The sequence below is a fragment of the Sprattus sprattus genome, assembly GCF_963457725.1.
Source record: "Sprattus sprattus genome assembly, chromosome: 5".
Lineage (NCBI taxonomy): Eukaryota > Metazoa > Chordata > Actinopteri > Clupeiformes > Clupeidae > Sprattus > Sprattus sprattus.
In genome coordinates, this window is record NC_137924.1 from 43,903,197 (window position 1) to 43,925,480 (window position 22,284).

The 22,284-nt window shown below is 45.0% G+C and overlaps 2 protein-coding genes across 3 annotated transcripts in view; one reads left to right on the forward strand and one right to left on the reverse strand.

Annotated features, from left to right (window-relative positions):
- The first annotated feature begins 3,871 nt into the window (after positions 1-3,871).
- Positions 3,872-11,985, forward strand: cct7 (chaperonin containing TCP1, subunit 7 (eta)). The gene is made up of 11 exons (XM_080839166.1): positions 3,872-3,923; positions 4,886-5,039; positions 5,254-5,360; positions 5,922-6,100; positions 6,338-6,509; positions 6,882-7,046; positions 7,321-7,509; positions 9,405-9,502; positions 9,612-9,744; positions 10,469-10,675; positions 11,253-11,985. Exons 1-11 carry the CDS (start codon positions 3,918-3,920, stop codon positions 11,478-11,480), a joined length of 1,638 nt encoding a protein of 545 aa, XP_080695292.1. The 5' UTR covers positions 3,872-3,917; the 3' UTR covers positions 11,481-11,985.
- Positions 11,986-12,799: 814 nt separating this feature from the next.
- hspa12b (heat shock protein 12B) overlaps positions 12,800-22,284 on the reverse strand; it is a 23,912-nt gene continuing 14,427 nt past the window's right edge. The window contains exons 9-13 of one of the 2 annotated variants that reach the window (XM_080839426.1): positions 18,515-18,601; positions 16,889-16,993; positions 16,251-16,509; positions 14,736-14,836; positions 12,800-14,035 (exon numbers count right to left, since the gene is read on the reverse strand). In XM_080839426.1, coding sequence (XP_080695552.1) covers positions 13,362-14,035; positions 14,736-14,836; positions 16,251-16,509; positions 16,889-16,993; positions 18,515-18,601 — 1,226 coding nt within the window. In that variant the 3' untranslated portion in view covers positions 12,800-13,361. Of the gene's footprint in view, positions 14,036-14,735; positions 14,840-16,250; positions 16,510-16,888; positions 16,994-18,514; positions 18,602-22,284 lie in introns of both variants that reach the window. The other variant, XM_080839425.1, reaches the window with a different exon arrangement.

Genomic DNA, 22,284 nt, shown 5'->3' on the forward strand with positions numbered 1-22,284 from the left:
CGCTTACTGACACCGCGAACTTAGTGGAGGTCCGAGCGAATGTGTTTTCGTCTCCTTGCAGAATTTAAACGCAGCAGTCTGTATCAACATTAAAAGTAGAAACCCAGAGCTCAAGCATCCATCTTCCGCTTCAGTTGTCACTATCGTTCAAACCTACCAGTCTCCAGCGTAAAATAAAATCGAAAGGTTTTGTATAAGACAGTCATCAATCATAGCTAAATTATAAATGAAGACGTGTCCCTTAAAGATAAATGAATAAATCCTTGAGAGCGTGTAGTTTGTGCCCTAAGGTGCGCACAAACGGCAAGTAGCCTACCGAGCGATCGGTAGCCCGTAAGTCTTGGAAAGGCGGACGCCTTGGAATGAATGAATTCAAAAAGAGGCAAGCGATGCTCTCGCATCAGCACCGACTTGCTTCGAAGGGTGGGAGGGAGGTAGAGAGAAGACCAAGTCGCATGCATGCAAGGCGGTGTCACATCAGCGTTTGCAAAACTTCTTGATGTTTCCTGTAGGCTATCTTCTCCGCTGAACTCTCAGGGATAGCCTCATCTCTGGAAACCATACTGGGATTTGGAACCGACTCGTACGACATTCATTCACCTATTCAGTTAAGGCATCCGTAATGACACAGCCTGATCATCTATTGTATAGAGGCGTGAACTTGCTACAATACACTGACCACTTTCTGTTTGTTGTGCTGTCACACATTTGTTAACAAAGCCACTTAGTCCATTTAAGTAATAGCAATAGAGTCGGAAGCTATTGCTTGACCTTACACTCTACTGATCCTTCTGATAGAGGGTTCATAGGACCCCAAGGACGACAGTTGTTTTAATAGACTATCCCTACTTCCGTTTTTATGGTTAATGGTTACTTTAATAGTAGGCTACTATTGTATTAATACTGCCAATAGCATGGCAGGACCCTCACTGAGTTTGAAATGTGCCGCAATGTTTATGGCTGCTGTGCACCTCAATACTTCTCATTTACTGTCATTCGTATCCCCCTTAAAGGTTGAAGGCTGCTGCTCAGAATCTTATATTCATGCATGTATTAAATGTCACAATAATTTGTGATTATTCACAACAACAACTGGAATAAGCTCTTTCTGCTATCTTTGTCCACACATACACAGTGGCATAAACACAGAGCTAAAAAAATACATCCTTTTATAGGGTCAGGGCCAGGGCCAGTTAAAACCGTAAACAGGCCACCAACACCTTAGAGTATTGGAGTATTGATCGGGTGCTGATGGATGGTTTAATTAATTGGAAACCATGACCTCAGACTTCTAAACGGATTCGGGAACCGCCACTACACTCAACACCTAGTGAGCTCTAACACTCCCAGTAAATCATGTTTTACACAGTATATAGTACATACATACATACAGTATGTACATAGCAAGAAATGCATATAAAGACATGATCTTTAATCTGTCTCATTTTCAATTACAAATATCATATTCCATTTTTCGCTCATGCAGATGCACATAGACACACCGTGCAGACACACACACACACATTCCATAAACTTTAGCAGGCCTCACAAGGGATATCTTATTAAACCCATTAATGTTACTTGGATGTTGATTAGAAATCATTTCAGCTATTGGTTAATGTGCTGAGGTTTTGTATAGTTTACTTGTCATGTGCTCAAACACAGTGTTGTTAGAAATGGTTGACTTTTTTTTTCCTCCCCTCACTCAGACTCTGGCTGGGCTCTCTCCTGTATGATGCTACAGTAAGAATGGTGGAGAATCCTCCCTGTGGACCCCCTGCAGCTCTCAATTATGAGATGAACTGCTATGGAGCCTTAGAATACACTTGTGGACCAGCAGCTCAGTATAGCTCAGCAAGCCCAGACTTCATAGAGCACTGTAGAATATCTCTGTATTGTTCTGAAGAGTACACAGTGTTCCGACTGAAACAGCTGAGGTGCAGGGATTATGTTTGCATTCAGTGAGTCTCAGTAGAAATGGGCTTGCACATCAATTGTACAGCAGAGCATGGGGAAAAGAATATCAGTTCAAAGTCATTTTCAACTCAGATTTTAAGTAATATCGTCCATGCATTTCGCATGTTACATAACAGTGTTATGGAGTACAGTAGAGATAACCTTGCCACACAGTCGTACAGTTCCACCTAAATGCTTTTACCTGTAATTCTAATACACCTCCATCTTTCTCGCTCCTCATAATCACCTCCACCCTTAATTGCTAATGGAGGTGATTACTGTGTGGACACCATCACACATGGCGCATATGTTACCACATAAAACGCATAGTTGGGGGGTGGGGTGGAGGTGAGGCTTCTTAATCACATACTCTACCAGGGAAATGGGTGTTGCCCAGACTAAATTATCATGTAAGGCTTTTCCTTGACATTTGAGTCGATATAGGTTAGAAGTTGAACTCTATATTTACACTCAAAATAGTGGGTATAAATCTACAGTAAGCTGTATTGGAGTCTGACATCCTGTGAGATAATTTACTGTAAGTCTGCTGAGAGCGTTGTTGTTAACACAAAAACATACAGCAGGTCTTGCTTTACACCAGTGTTGAACAGTACAGTTGCTGTATCCACAAACAGTAGCATATTGGGTGCCTGTGACCTGGGTGGCGTGTACGACGCAGTTTCCAGAAATATCACCGTGTAAGAAGCGCCCTGGAGGGTGAGGCTCTGTCTTGTACGTGTATAAATGTTTGATAATTGTATGTGTCTAAAAGCAGCGGAGTCGCGTATAGCTTTGAGCCAAACCACAGGGCACAGGCACATCAGAGAGAGGGACGCGCACCTCCCCTGCTGTTGCTCCAACCTCAAACCAACTGTGCTAACTTAAGCCTCTAGTTACATGGGCGGAAAATAGCTTTGAATCACTGCTATGGCATAAACTTTAATTTATGCCAGCAGAACATGTGTTTGAAGTGTAGATACACTGTCCACGCAACTTCTTCTAAGGGGTGTCCTGTGAGAGGAGTCCCTACTTATTTTGGAGATTTGATCTGTTGCTGTGGTGTCTAGTACAACATTTCGGATTGTTCTCCATCTTCTTAGTCATAAAATGTGATTATTGTCATTACTGCTGAAGCAACATTACATGCCCCATTAAATTACTCTAGCTCAGCTGAGACAGAAATTGCTGATCACAGAAGAAAGCAAGAAATGAAGAATGAGAAAGAGGGAGGAGGAGTGAGCTGTAGGAGGAGACTAGGTTTGTGTCATGAGAAGGAGACTGACAGATAAATTGTGATGTAGTCGAAGAACAAAATGATAATATTATCAATGTCCTATTATTGAGCAAGAGAAGTTACAGTAAATGCTTGGAGAAAGAAAGAATGAATGAATGAAAAATACACTTACCAACGGTATTTCTAGAATCATCCATTGCCTCGTACATCTAGATTTCACATAAAGTTTAGCCTATAGGACCACCCTCTGTCTTAAAACTAATTGAAAACTGTATCCATTTTGCCCTGAGGTATATTTCAGCCCAGGGAATCTACTTAAATATTACATTCAGTCGTTTCATTTTGTCATCAAATAAGCCAGGCTGTTTGCTATTCCAGCATGCTACTTTCTAATGCAAAGTTAACAATTTACCGTTTATTTGGACAAGGTACTGGCTGAAATCAAGGGGAGAAATCTGGCCCATTTTACTACTGTGTCACTGCTGGAGAGCGACATGTGGCGAGGCAGTGGATTTTATTCACACTTCTATCATGAAAAGGCAGTTTCAGAGCATAAGAGTTTACGATTTATCTTTAGAGGTGCAGCAGCGCCACCAAGCGTCCAAGAGAACAATAGCAGAGAGCAGACGCAGCAAGCGAGTACTTCTCTCTCGACTCTTCTAGAGGGTTCCAAGTGCATTGTGGGATTGCTAAAACCGGCATCACCTCCTTCCTCTTCCCTGCAAAGATGATGGTGAGTAGTGTAGCATGCCAATATTCAACAAAGATCCCTAATCATCCTCTGCATTTTTAGCATGTTATGTGTACCTGATGCTGACACAATGTGTGCATTGTAACAGATATCTCGAAAAAGAGTGTATGTTTCTTGTCAAAACCTCAGTGATGCATATTTTATCCTGTAAAAGTCATGCTAACTAGCTAGGTTGCTAGCCCATTCTTCCATGTCTCCGCCTAACGGGCTCCTCCTTGGGTTTGACAACTACTGCTATGTCATATACGGTAGCTTCGTAGCTACATTTAGCTAACGTTCAGTTAAAAACATGAGAGCGTTTGTACGTGCTTTTCCTAATAATGTAATGTAATAGTGTTGTGGGAATGGGCTGAATGTTATTGTAAGCTATTAGCCAGTAAATTGCCTGGTTAGTTACTAGCCAGCCAATCAATGAACTTAACCAGCTAACCTTAGTTGCTAACATCAACCTAAACAATAGCTGAATTTCGCTCAAATGTTGTTTGGGGTGGTTATTGAGGATACACCAGTGATTTTAAGTGCATGGTCTTAAGACGACAGTAAACTAACGGCAGAGGACTTTGGAATTTCTGGTTCTATTTCTATAACTTGTTTGGATGCTAGCTTTCAGTCAAATATGTGTGCGTGGTTGCTAGCCAACGTTGAACGGAAAGCCAGCTATAGTCAATGCACTGGCTTGGATGAGAGAGAGGCTAATGATTTGAGGGGTGACGCCCTGGCCAGTTATATCCTAGTGTTAGATAATGCACTGGGTGCAAATTATGTTTGAAAATACTTTGTTGTTGCTAAGAGAATTAGGCAAACGTTATACACATCTTTGTCATAGACCAGCAATTTGTTCTTTAGACTTGGCTTGTTAGTGCCAGTTTCCCTTTATGACTCTTCGAAAAAATGCTTTGTGAGAGGATGCTTTAATGGTCTCTGATGCCTTTTTATCTTGCTAGCAACCACAAGTTATCGTACTGAAAGAAGGGACTGACACCTCCCAAGGTGTCCCCCAGCTGGTCAGCAACATCAATGCCTGCCAGGTGATCTCAGAAGCAGTCCGCACCACCCTGGGCCCTCGTGGCATGGACAAACTTGTGGTGGACAACAGAGGTGAGAGTGGGCTGCACTGCCACTTTACTGCCAATCCATATGCGTTACCAATCTGTGGAAAGGGCTGATATTCTGGTCTTTGCCCATAATGACTGATGAGTCACTCATCATATGGCTGAGTAGAATCATATACATGTTTCAGTTATTGTGAGGATATGCCTTACTTTTAAGAATGTGTTTTTGGATATCTAACCTTCTATTCTTAATTTCCCAGGCAAGGCAACTATTTCAAATGATGGTGCTACCATCTTGAAACTTCTGGATGTGGTCCATCCTGCTGCCAAAACGCTTGTGGACATTGCCAGGTCTCAGGATGCTGAGGTGAGTCTATTGCTGAAGTCTCGTTTAAAGCAGCACAATGCAACAATTTGCCACTTTTTGAGTTATATTCTGTATGAGCAGCTACTATTAGTACCATCTTCAAAATAATTTAGATGAAGTATTGACATGCAAGGGACAGATGCACACACCTGTCGTTCCCACTAGCCATCCAAGCGTGGCACTATGGAGTTCTGTGATTTTAGGTCGGAACACATTAAGAAGAAGCTTCCACAGCTTCATAGCTTTTTTTATATAATTAAGAGTAAACTAGAATGAGTCTGGGATCACGCAGATCAGAAAGCAATCAAGAAAACTAAAAAAATATGAAAATCTTTATTGATTTGTCCAAAACTGTTGGTAGGTAGCTTACTAGTTTTAGACCATAACTCCATATTGATTCTTAATAATCTGCGATGGCATAAATATAAACACTTAGAGCCAATGAATGATCCAATGAGCAATGATTGCCCTCAGATTATTAGAAACAGATGCTGTGTTTTCCTTTCACATCAGGCATTCTGCCTTGCCTAGGCGCAGACTTGACGTGTGTATGTGTTTCAGGTCGGCGATGGCACAACCTCTGTGACGCTGCTGGCTGCAGAGTTTCTGAAGCAGTTGAAGCCCTATGTAGAGGAAGGCCTCCACCCACAGACCATCATCAGGGCATTCCGCACCGCAACCCACCTCGCTGTCAAGAAGATTAAGGAGGTTGCCGTCACCGTCAAGAAAGACGACAAACAGTATGTTATATTTCTTCTTTTTTTTTTTTTTTTAAAGAATGGGTACATAAAATGTAATGATTTCTAAAGTGGTGAATGCCTGATTGATTGCGTTGCGTTCACTCACTTGCATGCAAAGTTGAAATCAGTTTTGGTGTAATGACATTTGTATCACTTGACCGTGTGCTTGACTAGCTCAGACAAGCGCCATGCCATAAGTTTGCACGACTACCTGCTGATTGACTAACTTTCCTCCAGAGAGCAGAGGGAACTTCTGGTGAAGTGTGCATCAACTGCGCTGAACTCCAAACTGATTGCCGGACAGAAGGAATTTTTCTCCGAGATGGTGGTGGAAGCAGTCATGTCGCTGGATCTCCTGCTGCCCCTGAAGATGATCGGAATCAAGAAAGTGCAGGGCGGAGCTCTTGAGGTGAGCGAGAAAGACGTGTGGTGGCCATGACATCTTAATTGGGAGGGATGAACATGTCCAGAAACCTCATTCGATAAGTACTGAAGTACATTTATATTAGATCATTCTTATTAATTTGTTGATGGTACATTCACATCATAATGGCAGCAGCAATGTAGAATGAAATTGTTGGCCTACTAAAAATTCCTGAAACTGCCCTAAATGAAAAACCCCATCTGCTTGGAACCATAGATTAATGTTGATTGGTGTACTCTCGCTATGGCCGGTCTACAGTCTGTTGACCGTGTGGCTGGCTGCCATGTGGTTTTACATTTATTCAGCTGTATAAGTGTGCTAAATCTTTTTGCTAATTTGTGATTGTTCCTTCTTCAGGACTCCCAACTGGTTGCCGGCGTGGCCTTTAAGAAGACCTTCTCATACGCAGGCTTCGAGATGCAGCCCAAGCGCTATGACAACCCAAGGATCGCCCTGCTCAACGTGGAGCTGGAGCTCAAAGCAGAGAAGGACAACGCCGAAGTCCGTGTCAAAAATGTCGAGGTCGGTAACTGTGGTCTCTCTTTGCTAGTCAAACGCCAGAAAATCGGAAAAGCCTGTTAAGTGTCAGCTGGATTTTAAAATTAACCATTCTGCTTTAACGAATTCTATTTGGGAATAAAACGTTCAAATATACCATAGAGCAACTACACATTCAGTAGCTTGACTTGCAGTGTTAATTGTATCGCTTGCTGTAATTGGGAGTGGATTAGCAGTTCTCAGCGTTCCACAACCTGTAATTGTGTCAGGGGCTTATTAGCTTTGATCTCATCTCCAGGACTACCAGGCTATTGTGGATGCAGAGTGGAACATCCTCTACGACAAACTGGACAAGATCTGCAAGTCTGGGGCCAAAGTCGTGCTCTCCAAGCTGCCCATCGGAGACGTGGCCACGCAGTACTTCGCCGACAGGGACCTGTTTTGCGCCGGCAGAGTCCAGGAGGAAGATCTCAAGAGGACGATGATGGTGAGGAACACGGCTGCGCTCTCCTCCGCATCATCATCATCATCATTCATGATGTCATCTCTCAGATCTGGCTTTCAGAGTTAGATTTCTTTTTATTTGCAGAAATTGCTGCTGGATAATTTAGAGATTAAGAGTTATCAGGCTCCCTGGCAGAAGGCAGTTTGACAGGCCTGGAATGTGCATGATTTTTTTGTGTTACGATTGTGATGAGAGATGGAGAGAGAGAGATGGGGGGAGAAAGGGAGAGAGAGAGATGTGGAGAAAGGGACAGAGAGGAGGAAAGAAGGGGGAGAGAGAGAGATGGGGAAAAAGGGAGAGACAGAGAGAGAGATGGGGAGGATAGAGAAAGAGATGGGGGAGAAAGGGAGAGAGACAGACAGAGAGAGAGATAGGGAGACAGAGAGATAAGGAGGAGAGAGAGAGGGAGGATAGAGAAAGAGATGGGGGAGAAAGGGAGGGAGAGGAAGGAGAGAGAGAGAGATGGGAAGAAAGGGAGAGAGAGAGACAGACAGAGAGAGAGGGAGGGAGACAGAGAGAGAAGGAGGAGAGAGAGGGAGGAGAGAGAAAGAGATGGGGGAGAAAGGGATAGAGTGTTACGATTGTGTTCATTATCAGTCAGGGTGTGAAGCTGTCTGCATTCATGATTTAATTATGTGGTGACCATGACTTGGATTGTCACGGCTTCATGTGTAGTATTTTGGAGTGTCATTGAAAGACAGGAAACATACATATAGATCTCAACTAAAACGCTGCAGTAGACGGCTCAGAAACATGAGGATGTGAAACCTTTTGAGCAATAGGCTTGCATGCCTTGTGGGGACATTTCTCGTATTGTTTAAATGGTCTGAGAATATGTCGTCTTGTTGCCATTTAATTGTGTTCTCACCGCATGTGTGTGTGTGCAGCCTCTTCATCAGTGAAAACAATTTAGTTTTGAGTGAGATGAGTTTCCTTCATGGAGCAAACCTTAAGTGTTAGGTGCCTGATATACCTTGAGAGGCCTAAGGGTTCTCAGCATCCCATGTTTACATGCAGGTCTGAAGTCTGTGCTGCCCTTGAACTGACCTGGGGGACATTTTAGGTGGATGATGCATTTGATGCTCTACTGTGTTTATATTCCTTCTGTGCTTCTACTACGGTTGGTCATTTAGTAGAATTGCACTACCTACATTCAGACAGTCCTAACTGAGCTCAGTAAGCACTTATCCTTTATTTGGATACTATTCTTCAGCATTGGCATTAACATCGTGGATGGCCCTTGAGAAGTATTCATTAGCATCCTTTTTTCCATTTTGTGTACCATCACGCCAAAGTCTTACTCCTGCCTTAGTAATATTTTATTTACCTTAGCGTATTGGAAAGAGTGAAGAGTGGTGGCAGTTCCGTCTCTTGTGTTCAAGTGGTGCGTGAACTTCCGAAGCAACTTTTTTGATCAACTGGCATTTTCTATTTTGTATGAATATATATTTTCACTTTTGAAACTGCTTTTGCAAAGGTTCACTGTCACTGCCTAGACAGGTTATATAACAAAATTAATTTCAAACCAATCATGCCTGACCGCTGGCTCCAAAAAGGATTACTTTTAGTGCCCTTGAGTTCAAGGTGCCCGGGGAACAAAGTAAAGGTTGACTTAAGAGGGGGGGTATACTTAAGCCATTGCAACAGGATGACATTTAAAACTGGCTTACTTCAAAGAGGACTTGAGACATTATGACTGACGCCCTCGATATATGTCCTTGTTACTGTGCAGAATTCCCCAGGCCAGCATAAAAAAACAATTGCCTTGTTGTTTGTTTTTGTTTACTTACCTGAGCACATCACAGTGCTAACAGCTAAGCTGGGTTTTCAGAAAATGGCAAGTCACTCTCTAAGTTGTCCATTCCTGTGTCCTCCAGGCCTGTGGAGGCTCCATCCAGACCAGTGTGGGCTCGCTGACCGATGACGTGCTGGGCCTGTGCGAACTCTTCGAGGAGGTCCAGGTTGGAGGAGAGAGGTAAGGAACCCTACTGCTGATGTCTCTCATCAAACTATGTGTAGTTATCCCAGCTCTCAGAGGTGGTCTGACTTACATGAACGTGTGTGTCTTTGGGCGCTCCCTTTAGGTACAACTTCTTCAAGGGCTGTCCGAAAGCAAGGACGTGCACCATCATCCTGAGGGGCGGAGCCGAGCAGTTCATGGAGGAGACGGAACGTTCTCTTCACGACGCCATCATGATCGTGCGCAGATCAATCAAGGTAGGTTGAACCGTGCAGTTGCTGCTGGCCCGCTAATCAGCATGCACTTAAAACACATACATTCATACATTCATACAGAGAGATGATTTCTTGCGCTACAACCTGCCTGTCTAAACCGTGAACAACATCCTTGGTTGAGGTCATCTTGTTCATTTCGACTGTTTGTAAGGATGGTAATGTTGGCTTCTCATCGGTCAGCATCAGTCATGGCTTGGTTTGCCATATCGGTGTCCGTCCACCCACGCCATTTAAGACGTCCAACCAAAACAGCTCAGACACCATTTGGCCCTTGTCTAGTTAGCCTTCACCGGGTCATCAGAGCAAACAAACAGAGCTTTTCTTCCTCGTCTTCTCTTCCTAGGTCTATGTTGCCCATGACAAGAAATCCATAACTGGGCCTAATTTAGTTTTGAGTGTCTGAAAAGCTCTTTACAGCATCAAATGCAAATCTGACATAGGCAAAAATGATGTTTCCATTTGTTTTATCACCTCAACAGATTGTATGTTAAAGTCTAAACACGATTACTTTCCTACCTCCAAATATCTACATATTCTATTTAAGTAGTTTTTGGAATGTGTTGGACACCAGCATTGCTATACCAAGATTTCATGTGGGTATACCTTGAATCGTTTAGCGCACTGCAGCCATCAAATCCTTCATTGCATGCTTTTCAGGATGCCTGAGAGTCTGCTGGTGTTAATAATGGATGTGTCTGGGTTTCAGAATGACTCTGTGGTTGCTGGCGGAGGAGCTATTGAGATGGAGCTGTCCAAGTACCTGAGGGATTATTCTAGAACCATTCCTGGCAAGCAGCAGCTGCTGATCGGTGCCTACGCCAAGGCCCTGGAGATCATCCCCCGGCAGCTGTGCGACAATGCCGGCTTCGACGCCACCAACATCCTCAACAAGCTGCGAGCCAAACACGCCCAGGTAGTGCCTCCTCGCATTCTCAAGCACGTCGCCACGCACTGAACTGCAAATTAACCTGTAATGAATCACCTCCAGCCATGCCTTTTAACACAGATGACCTATATCAAAGATCTAAACTTAACCCCTAGATCTAGATCAGAGTTGAGTAATTGTCTAACGTGGGCAGGTTCAGAGGCACGACCAAATGATTGAATATCGATCTCTCATAGCTGCTTCGTACATTACTTGCATACACGTTTGTAGCCGCTGTGAGCACAGCCTTGGTAATAAGAAAAAAGTCCCTCATTGTTGGCCTCTGAATGTTGTTAAAGTACAACAGCTGTGTTGAGTGAAGTACCTTATTTGTGATGTGATGTGTGTCTGGCATGACAACCTCACAGACTCCTGACAGGTTGGTTCTCTATTAGGACTGTGAAGAGTAAAGGTATCAACCCTGCAGCTATTTATAGATTTCTTTGTGTATGTTTGGGTCTCTGCCAGCACTGGTAGGACGAGCCAGGTCCTTGTGTTTCTCTCCTCCATCCTCCGTTTTGATGACTTTATAAACTCACCACCCCACCCTTCCTTCGTCCTCCAGGGTGGCATGTGGTACGGTGTCGACGTCAACAACGAGGACATCGCCGACAACTTCCTGGCGTGCGTGTGGGAGCCCGCCATCGTCCGCATCAACGCTCTCACCGCTGCCTCGGAGGCCGCCTGCCTCATCTTGTCCGTGGATGAGACCATCAAGAACCCCCGCTCCGGAGGGGAAGGCCCACCAGGTGCTGGGAGAGGCAGAGGCCGCGGCCGCCCTCACGCGCACTAGGCGACCCCCTTCCACCACCCTGTACCCATACCCCCCTTCTCTCTCTCTCTCTCCATCCTTCCTGCCGGGGCAGGTCACCGAGGAAGGTCAGACCTCTGGACTCTTAACACACAATAGTGGAAGGCTGGTGAAAGATCGTAGCTAATTGGTCCATGATCTGTCGTAGCTGATTGGCTTGTCTCTGCACTCCATCCCTCTCATTAATTATCTTTGTTACGAAGCAACATTTTCTTCATCTTTTTTTTTTTTTTGTTACTGTTAGAAGTCATCGTCCCTTTATGTCCCGAGTTTCAGTCTGAGCAGAGACGGTCTGTTTGTGAGTAACAGTCATAATAAAAAGAGGCAGAGATCTTCCCTCAGCATGTCAATGTTTGTACCACGGTTAGCCGAGTGGAAGCCTCTGTCCCTCTGATAAGCACTGATGTTGAGCTGCAGTAGGCTTGCTGTTTTGTTGGGTCACTCTGTGGAGCTATTTATTGGACCATTAAAATGAATACTCCCACTGCTCGCCATGTCTGTCTGAATCATTCTTCTGTCTTGTTTAGTTTAGTTTAGTTTAGTGTATTAAAGATCACCATTAGTCTACACCGTAGTGGAGACTATTCTTCCTGGGGTCCAGGCAAAAAAACATTACAATACAAATTATAAAATGCGGCACAGCATGATCAATGTTGGCGACCAAAACACAGACTTAGAAAACAACATTTACATAAAATGTACATAATGCAAAAAACTAAAATGCCTAAAATAATAACCTAATCTACTCTAATTTCCTTTCTGATTATTGCTGCCTTAAGTTTTGAAGTCACATTTATTTCTTGTTAGTCAAATATGAGGGGAGCACATTCCAGTATGCAATGGCTCTGTACATTACTGTTTTTTGAAATGCATTGGTTTTGGGTAGAGGACAAGTAAAGTGACCACTTAGTGCCTGTCTAGTATTATATCCATGTATCCATTGTTGACCTGAGGGTCCACACCTGAAGCTATGTTAAGGCTCCTGTCACTGGCATAATAGCTGAATTATATTATTTATCTCACTCAAGCATTATAGTGACAAAGCACCATTGCTCATTGGGCTGCAGTCATTGTATAAATCTTAACCGTCTTTTGTTTTGCTGAAAACAAGAAAATCATGAATAAGCGCTCTCCATTTGGAGGATATCCTAACCAAAGGGGTCTTCAAGTTTTTTTGGGCTGTTACCTAAAGTAGTCCTCTACTTTAGGTAACAGCCCAAAAAAACTTGAAGACCCCTTTGGTTAGAATGTTTGTTCACTGTAGTGATCAAATATAAAGACTTGAATAAACGTTGTTGAATAGGTAATGGTCAAACTTTATATGCAATTTGATACAAAAAGGTACACGAGATGAGATCTGAAATAAGTGCAGGATACAAGAATAAATGAGTTACATGTCATTATAAAAATATTTCATAGTGGAAAGGTCCCAGCTTGCAGTTTGAGGATAATATCAGTCATATAAATATATATGTACAGTGTGTGAACTAAATAAGTAATGTCCAAGCTTATTTTCCAAATGAAATTCCAGCATATTTTACCTTTGTTTGTAGTTTTTCCTTCAGCCACAAGGAGGCATTATCAACACTTTGAATAACACAAACCTCCAATACCTTGGGTGAACAGTGTGAACTTTAGTTAAAAACAGCTAAATTCTTAGCTCTGGGGTTTTTAAAATATTATCTTTTTGGTGCCTTTTCATCCGTCCAATCCAACATTGCCTTGCTAATTTGGTCAGTCCATTCCAAAATGGAGTAGTGGCCAGTCATATTCTTGAGATGTCTGCACAGTCTCTTCCATTTCCTTCTTCCTTATCCAGAGCTGACTTCACTGCCTGATATGGATTATCAACCAGTGAGGTGTTCAATTGGACAGGAAGTCAATGTTAGCCCGAACCGTTCGGCTTGTTGCCATGTCAATGGCCATCACCTTTATCTCTGTGTCGCCAAACTGCATGGTGGTGCGGATCTCCCGGCGCTCCGGCCCGGCGTTCCCGTTGGATCCTGCAGCCTCGGCGGCGCCAGCCTGAGGCTCGGGATCGGGCAGATCCAGGGTGATGGCCCCACACTTCCTGACGCCGGGGTCGCTGATGTAGGTCACGTCGTCGCTGATGCTGCAGTAGATGTTGATGATGATCTTACGCTGGCCGACCCTAGCCGGCGTGTAGCTTCTCCTCACGACCTCCCCCAGCGCCACCGACTGGTCCATGGCCACGAAGCGGTCCAGGATGTCGGTGCACCAGTCGCGCCCGTCCTTAACCAGGAGCTTCTCACGTGGGTGTCTGCCCTCCACAAATCGGTTGAGGACCCCGACGCCGTAGGTCAGCGGGCAGCGCCGGACGCGGACAACCGTGGGGTCCAGACCAAAGAGAACCGCCCCCTTCAGGATGGTCAGGCCCACATCTTGGGGGATGATGATGCGGCAGGACCGGCCCAAGGCGTTCTGCGCGGCCCGCTGCAGCATGGGCGACTCGGCGAAACCGCCCACCAGGAAGAGGAAGCGCACGCCCTGTACTTCCTGTTTCTGCATGAGCTCCTCTGTGGGAAAGGGTGGAGACGGAGAGGGTCAGAGGTCATGGAGGTCATGGAGGTCATGGGCTCTGGCAGGTTGATAACAATGCTGAGACAGTGGCTTTCTTCTAAAGGTGGGATTCTAGGGAGGGAGGTCATGGGCTCTGGCAGGTTGATAACAGTGCTGAGACAGTGGCTTTCTTCTAAAGGTGGGATTCTAGGGATGAAACTACACGGAAGGCTGTGAAACCTTTTCTTGAGAATATAGTTCCTGCATACTAGAGCATTTCCATGACTATGCTTAATGGTAGACAACAGAAGTAGGTCTATGTTCTGGTTATGACTCGGACTTTCATGGGCTCTTTACTCGTCAAATCTAATTTCAGCATGTTTCAGCACTATTAACCAATCAGGAAGAGGGGACAGACCAATGCCTGCTAGATATTTAGCATGAGTAGTGCACAGTGAACGGGAGGGGGGGGACAGACACCCATGCCTGCTAGATATTTAGCATGAGTAGTGCACAGTGAACAGAAGGGGGGGGGGGGGACTGGTGGGGAGGACGGAAGAGAGGAGAGGAGAGACAGAAGAAAGGAGAGGCAGAAGAGAGGAGAGGAAAGACACACTCCAACAGTGACTGTTTGGCAGACGTTAGCAAGAAATGCTAAGTGGCTTTCAGCAACTTTGAGTGATTAATGACAGTAGTGTATGCGTGTCTGAGTCTCACCGATCTGTTTGATGATGTTACTGATGGTGGGTTGGAAGAGCTCGTTCATGGCCTCGGGCGTGAGCCTCAACATTCCCTGACACGACCATTTAACGATGTTACTACTGGAAGAGAGAACCATTTTAGATGTGTGCACACAGGTGTCAGTTAAAGCAGCTTAGGATATCCGTGCTTTTTTGAACTTTCAAGAGTAACTTGTTTCAAGATTGAAACTATTGGTGAGGGAAATGTTCATCAGTCATTCCTCATAATATATTGTGTTCAAGAGCAATTAAATACAAGCCAAATGTTGGACGATACTACTCAAATAATGGTCTATCTATGCCTTTTGACCTCAGAAAGGGGTGTGTGTAAAGTAATGACTGAATTTTGGACCTTATTCAGGCCAAACACTTAAAGAGAGGGCCTCAAATTCATCTCAGATCCTAAGGATTGCAACCCCATGCACTGACTTTCACACAACCCAAAGGCACTGTGTTGGTAAGTATGCTTGTGTTGTGGTCCTCTGGTTTACCTTATCCTCATCTGGGCTCCTAAAAGAGATTTGTGTACCCTGTTTCTGCCATGAAATACACGCTATCCACACCATCTTAGTCCTTCAGTTCCTATGAGTCTGAGTATTGGTAGATGTGTTTCCATAGGGTTTAAACTTAGAGGCTTAGAGGCAGCCCTCTTCGTGTCATGTTTGGCATTTTCCATGGTCTACACAGAGCACATATAGCCAATCACTCCTTCAGATTAGTATGCAATGTTACATCAAAGAGGCCATCCTGCACATTTTAGTAGACCTCTTATCTTAACCTAACAACCTGACAGAAAGGCACTTGATATTCATTTCTCCTTTCATACAGGACTGCTAGAGGTTTTTCATGATGATTCTTGGTTCTAGATTCTTGATTCTAGATTCTTGGCTCCTTTCACGAATAAAGCAAAATCAATTTGCCTGGAGCAGTCACAGATGTCAGTCTATGACCATTACCATTGACATACACTCTATGGGGTGTGAATATCAATTGTGTTTAATTTAGTCAGCCAGTCGACTAGAAAGGAAAATCAGGTTTAATACCTTTTCTCATTTCTGTCAAACAGCAGGAGGTCAGTCAAGCAAGACTGCAATTACACCTGAAAACTGTCAATTCTCTCTGTTAAATGATTATCCAAATGCTTCTGAAAAGGCAGACCTAAACTGAATTAGGTTTGTCCTCAAAAAGGCTGTAATGAAACCTATAACATGTCTATCTTGAGGAGAGTCATATCGTATCATATTGGATTGTATTCGTAGCGCTGAACCAACCCTGTCCCTTACACAATGGGTTTGTATCCGATCCCAACTTCTGCCAGGTTCTTACTTTGGATTCAACTCCTGCCCATGGCATGCCTAAGTGACCTATGATAAGACTACAGGGAAGCAGTTTTCATTAATTATAAAGATAAGCAAATTCCCCTGCACAATTAAACATTTTGTTCAACAAATGGACATCCCTTTTTTTAAAACATATTCCTAGCCATCCATACTTGCTCTTGCGCAGGGCGGTCTCCACGCTCTGCCCCTTGTGCCTCTTGTAGAAGTCGATGAAGGAGAAGGGCAGGGAGATGTTGAGGGAGTTGGCCCTGCCCGGGGCGCATGTCCTCTTCCGAGCCTCGAAGGCGATCATGAGGTCCACCCAGGCGGCAGGTCTCTTGGCTTTGAAGCTGTCGATGAAGTCGGCCCCAAAGATCTGGCAGAGGAGGGCCTCAAAGGCCAGATCCACGCCCACGGCACCATACGGACCGCCTAAGAAGACAGGGAATGAGGAAATGTAAGTACACGTAGCGTAAAATGCCTTTCATCTCGTCTACAGATAAAACTGTCATCCTGTAGATATTTATGATGTCGATTTAGACACACAGGTTTGGCCATTGATGAAGTCCATAGCCAAAATGTTGGATCTCATTGGTATAATGTCATAAGCATTAAAAATGTCATTACCAGTGCAGATATTACTTGAGGTCAGAGATGAAAATAATAAGCCTTTCTGGACGTCAGCAATGCAAGTGCACCACACCAAAAGATGATGACTTTTGGATGCAACAGAGGGCAGTACTGGAAGGTTAACTGTGTGACTGTGATCTGTGTTTGGTAGAGGAGAGTGACTGCTGAATCAGACGGTCACCTGAGGCTTTGTACAGCTCTTTCAGTGTCCCCTGTGGCTGCTCAATCTGGTGGACGGTCAGGTCTAATGTTCCCCCTCCACAGTCTGCCACTATGTACCGGTCACCTGCACAAACACACACACAAGGACACACAAACACACACACACACACACACACACACACACACACACACACACACACACACACACACACACACATTGAACAGCTTGCATAAGCATATCCTGCAGAAAGTGAGAGTAGAAAAATAACCATCTTGTATCGTGGAAGTGCGAACCCCATCCTCTCCACACCCACAGCCATTATCTTGTGCGGTCAGCCAGTGAGGCGGCCTTTGTAAACAGCCCAGGGCCAGTTTATGATATCTGCCCAGATAACGGGGCCACGACCTTGTATTTACATCCAGCGGCCACAAGGGCCTGACAGAAATGGATGGTGTGTGTGTGCGGGGGTGGATGGGTTAGGGAAGGAGGGAGATGGCTTGAAAATAAGAAGAGGTAGAAAACACACAAAAATAGACAAAGGAAAGGATTTTGCTTATAGTGGAGCCCTGGCCTGTCTCAGGGGAGGGCGGCCTCTCTCTCTCTCTCTCTCTCTCTCTCTCTCTCTCTCTCTCTCTCTCTATCTCTGTGTGTACGTTGTGTGTATTAGTCTGGGCTGTGGGATGGAGAGGCATGGGGGAGGCTGAGCTGGTAGGGATCTATATGCACCGCTGTTTCAGACGGATCAGCTTGCAGTGTGCTGTTAATGAGTTGGCATGGCTGAGAGGTAGAGGGGGCTGCTGTGCTTTGGATCTGGATAGAGGATGAAAAGGAATCACAACAACATGTGCTTTCTCTCTCTTTCTTTCTCTGTCTCTATCTCTCTCTCTCTCTCTCTGTCTTTTGATTCTGATTTCTCATTTTATTTATTTCTTTCTCTCTTTTTTTCTTAGCCTGTCTCTCCCCTCCCTGTTCTCTGGTTCCCTCTTTTATTTCTGTGACAGCAGGAAACATCTGGACATGAAGGAATGATTATTTTGACCCTGGAACTTGCAGAGCGGGCAAAGCTAACACCGTACGATTTATCAAAACACGCACACACACACACACACACACACACACTCTCTCACAAATGCATGCACACTCACACCCATACACACACACACTCATATAAACACATTTTGTGGCTCTGCATGCTAAGTTTTGCAGCCAGTAAAAACATGAATGAAAGGTGGTGTGACTCCCCAATAAAGACTGACCCTAAAATGTACACTGGAATTAAAATCACATAAAACACTAGCTGTTGGGTAACATGAGATCTCTTCAATTAGAAGAGAGAGATGGGGAAATGGAAAACAGAGGAACCTTTATTTGCAGTACCATTGTTGGGGGGGGGGGGGGGGGGGGGGTCAGATTTCATATACTTACAGGAAATGTTTGTGTGTGTGTGTGTGTGTGTGTTTGTGTGTGTGTGTTTCTCATGGGCCAATCCCTAGTCCATTTGAAAAGGGGCAGGCTTGCTGGGATGATGTTCGCTCTTGGCAGGCACCATCTGTGTATCTTGTATGAGTGTCAAAAACAGTAAAATGTCCTTGATAAAAACTGGGAGAACAGGCAACTCATCAGTCTCCATGGCAACCCACTCACCTGTCTGCATCTCCGACCACAGCTCCCCCGTCCCGCTCTCCACCAGGAAGGTGCGGCTGTGCCTGGATCTCCTCAGTTGTTCCCGCGCTGAAAAACACACACCAACACACACAGGTCTGGGGTCAGAACACACACCAACACACACAGGTCTGGGCTCAGAACACACACCAACACACACAGGTCTGGGGTCAGAACAGACACCAACACACACAGGTCAGGGCTCAGAACACACACCAGCTCACACAGGTCTGGGCTCAGAACACACACCAACACACACAGGTTTTGGGGTCAGAACACACACCAACACACACAGGTCTGGGGTCAGAACACACACCAACACACACAGGTCTGGGGTCAGAACACACACCAACACACACAGGTCTGGGCTCAGAACACACACCAACACACACAGGTCTGGGGTCAGAACACACACCAACACACACAGGTCTGGGGTCAGAACACACCAACACACACAGGTCTGGGCTCAGAACACACACCAGCTCACACAGGTCTGGGGTCAGAACACACACCAACACACACAGGTTTTGGGGTCAGAACACACACCATCACACACAGGTTTTGGGGTCAGAACACACACCAACACACACAGGTCTGGGGTCAGAACACACACCAACACACACAGGTTTTGGGGTCAGAACACACACCAACACACACAGGTCTGGGGTCAGAACACACACCAACACACACAGGTTTTTGGGTCAGAACACACACCAACACACACAGGTCTGGGGTGGGAACACACACCAACACACACAGGTCTGGGGTGGGAACACACACCAACACACACAGGTCTGGGGTCAGAACACACACCAACACACACAGGTCTGGGCTCAGAACACACACCAACACACACAGGTCTGGGTGTCAGAACACACACCAACACACACAGGTCTGGGCTCAGAACACACACCAACACACAGGTCTGGAGGTCAGTTCCTTTTTGCTCCAACAAGTCAGAGGTTAAAGACGCTGAAGAGGTTAAAGACGTGCTGAAATTCACTGACTCTGGTCAAGCCAGTATAAGCAGGAAGTGATCATAAAGCGCACATGTACCTCATTTACAACAACTACAACACTTTGTCATTGCTGATTTGTAGGTTTTAATGAGGTAAAAACTTTTCTTTTCAGACCTGGATAAAAAAAATCTTTGTTTTTAGCGATCAGGGAAAATCTTTTTTTTTTTTTTACTGCAGGCAGAGTGTGGAGCAAAAAAAGGTTTATTTTGCCAAAATCAAAAGCATAAACCTGATCAAGTCTCAAGACTTTACTGGTTTTACAAAGTTTTGCAATCCCTTTTGACACCGGACACACCTGATGAATCCCTCCTATCTTACTAAATCTTCCTTGACCCTCCCCTGTGGGCTATGTGTTATTTTTTAATTGAAGTTTCTGTTGGGCCCAGAAATATTCATGTCATATTTGGTCTGTTTATTTATATTATGGACCATATCCTGGACCTGTTTTCAAGGTCGAGGCCCAACAGAAAAAACTCCTGGGATACTAGAGGATAGTTTCGGTGAGAGAAACATGAAGGGTCAAGGTCACAAACAAATAGCCTCTGGGAGACAAGTGGGGAACTCCCATAATATAAGACAAGGGAATAGTTCTCCTGATAGACTTCCAAGCCCATCTTAATTCATTTCACACTTCAGTATGTTGTAGTGCACATAATCTAATTAATTTCAATAGTGTAAATCACTTCAGTAGTTTGTCAGACTACCTTGGTGGTTGTACTGATTGTTGATTTTCTTCACACACAGATTATGTTTCCCCCCACAAGATGAATCACTAGAAATGAGCAAACCCAACATTGGGAGTGCTCTGGACATGGCCCCTTTCACAGAGGTTAAGCTCCACTCCCATAAAAAAGCCCCGCAGAGCAGAGAAATTAGCGGAGGTCGAAGAGACCATAAAAACAAGCAGCTTCATGATCACAAGAATCATTGCAGCTGGGGTACAGGGACCTGGGACTTGGATCTGGTCTGCTCTCTCGCGGCGCTTCTCTGGCTGCTGAGGTCACTGTTTCTGGAAGTTTCTGAATGAAGACCAACACACTCCCTAAGCTGTGAGAGCAGTGGCTCATAAATCATCAGGCATCTGAAGGCTACGCTCCTGAAAAGAGTCTGATCTCAGATGAGGAGAACACAGTCAAGTTGCTCCAAACCACTCTCCTCCTCTATCCTAGCTATTGCAAACATTGATCCATCACACAGACCAATTAGGATTTAATTCCACTGTAGTCACCAAACAAACACATACATACATTCTACTTCTGCTTCTACTCAGCATAGAACCAGTGATGTTAGCATTGCTAGCACCCAGTGAGAACAAGTTTACATGAGTGGACCAGTAAGCAGAGTAACACCTTAAAAAGGTTCTCCACATGCTCTTTCAGGGCTAGCAAATAGCAAACTGTGTCTTGAAGACTTTTTGTGTGCAAAGACGTTTTCTCATTCTCTGCGTTCTAGACTCTGTACGATATTCTCTGGTAAGATTGCACCTTTTTGGAGGAGTGCCTGTCTGGACTACAGTGAAGAGGTAAAACTGAGGGGGGTTGGCGTTGGAGCCCCCCCCACCCTGGCCCCTTATGAGATTTGGGGGGCCTCCTGAACAGCATCTATGGGGGGTTGACTCCCGGTGCTGCGTGCCAAGCATGCTCCCCTACAGTACTCAGAAAGGGGGTCTGGAAACCATTTAGGTTATGAAAAACCATGGTAGAAAGAAAGAAAGAAAGAGATTATTTTTGCCCATGTCCATCGACAGTCTGAACGCACTGAGGCTCAGGAGATATGAGGGAAAGAAGGTCTAAATATAGAAACAATGGGAAGTGCTAAAAACACAAGAGGCAAAGGAATACTGTGTGTGTGCGTGTGCGTGTGCGTGTGTGTGTGTGTGTGTGTGTATGTGTCTGTGATATGCTTGTGTGTGGTTGTGAGAAACAGAGAGAGAGGAAGAGATGATGAGAGTCCGTGGAAAAGATACAGAACACGTCTGACATTCTTGGCACTCTGTCGTTGCAGCATGAATGCTTGGCAGTGCATGGATCTCTATAGGACGGCTTTCCTCTGAAGGTCTGCTTATTAGAAATGATGACGAGAGAGAGAGAAAGAGAGAGAGAGGGGTGGGGGTGAAGAAAAAGGAGGGCAAGAGAGCGAAAGAGAGTCTGAGTTTTTGGGTAAACGCTGGAGCCGCGACCGTGACGGACATGTTTTATGAGAACCAAGAGGACTGGAGGGAGTTGAAGTGTCGTTCACTCAAAACCGCAGTTTCTTGCTCTCAGGGCTTGGGCCCTTATATGCTATACGCTCGAGAGAGAAGAGAAGGAGAGAGAGAAGGAGAGAGAGAGAAGGAGAGAGAGAGGGAGAGAGTGAGAGAGTGGGAATGGTAGAGAGAGAGAGAGAGTGAGTGAGAGAGAGGGAATGGTAGAGAGAGACAAGGAGAGAGAGAGTGAGTGGTAGAGAGAGAAAAACTTGAGGATTAACAGGCTGAGAGGTGAGATCATGGTCTCAGAGCACCTTGTTTCAATTACAGGGCTGTGTGTGTGTGTGTGTGTGTGTGTGTGTGTGTGTGTGTGTGTGTCTGTGTGTGTGTCTGTGTGTGTGTGTGTGTGTGTGTCTGTGTGTCTGTGTGTGTCCGTGTGTGCGCATGACTGTGTATGCATTTCTTTGTGTATGTTTATGGGTAATATGCGTGACATGCAGGCTAACAGCGTAGAGAACTGAGTGCATCTGGCCTGGCTCAGTTTTGAT

Excerpts from the sequence above, each read along its gene's own strand:
- cct7 (XM_080839166.1), top strand. Across the intron at positions 7,510-9,404 it reads ATCTCAAGAGGACGATGATG|GCCTGTGGAGGCTCCATCCA; the intron begins GTGAGGAACACG and ends TGTGTCCTCCAG. Across the intron at positions 9,745-10,468 it reads TCGTGCGCAGATCAATCAAG|AATGACTCTGTGGTTGCTGG; the intron begins GTAGGTTGAACC and ends TCTGGGTTTCAG.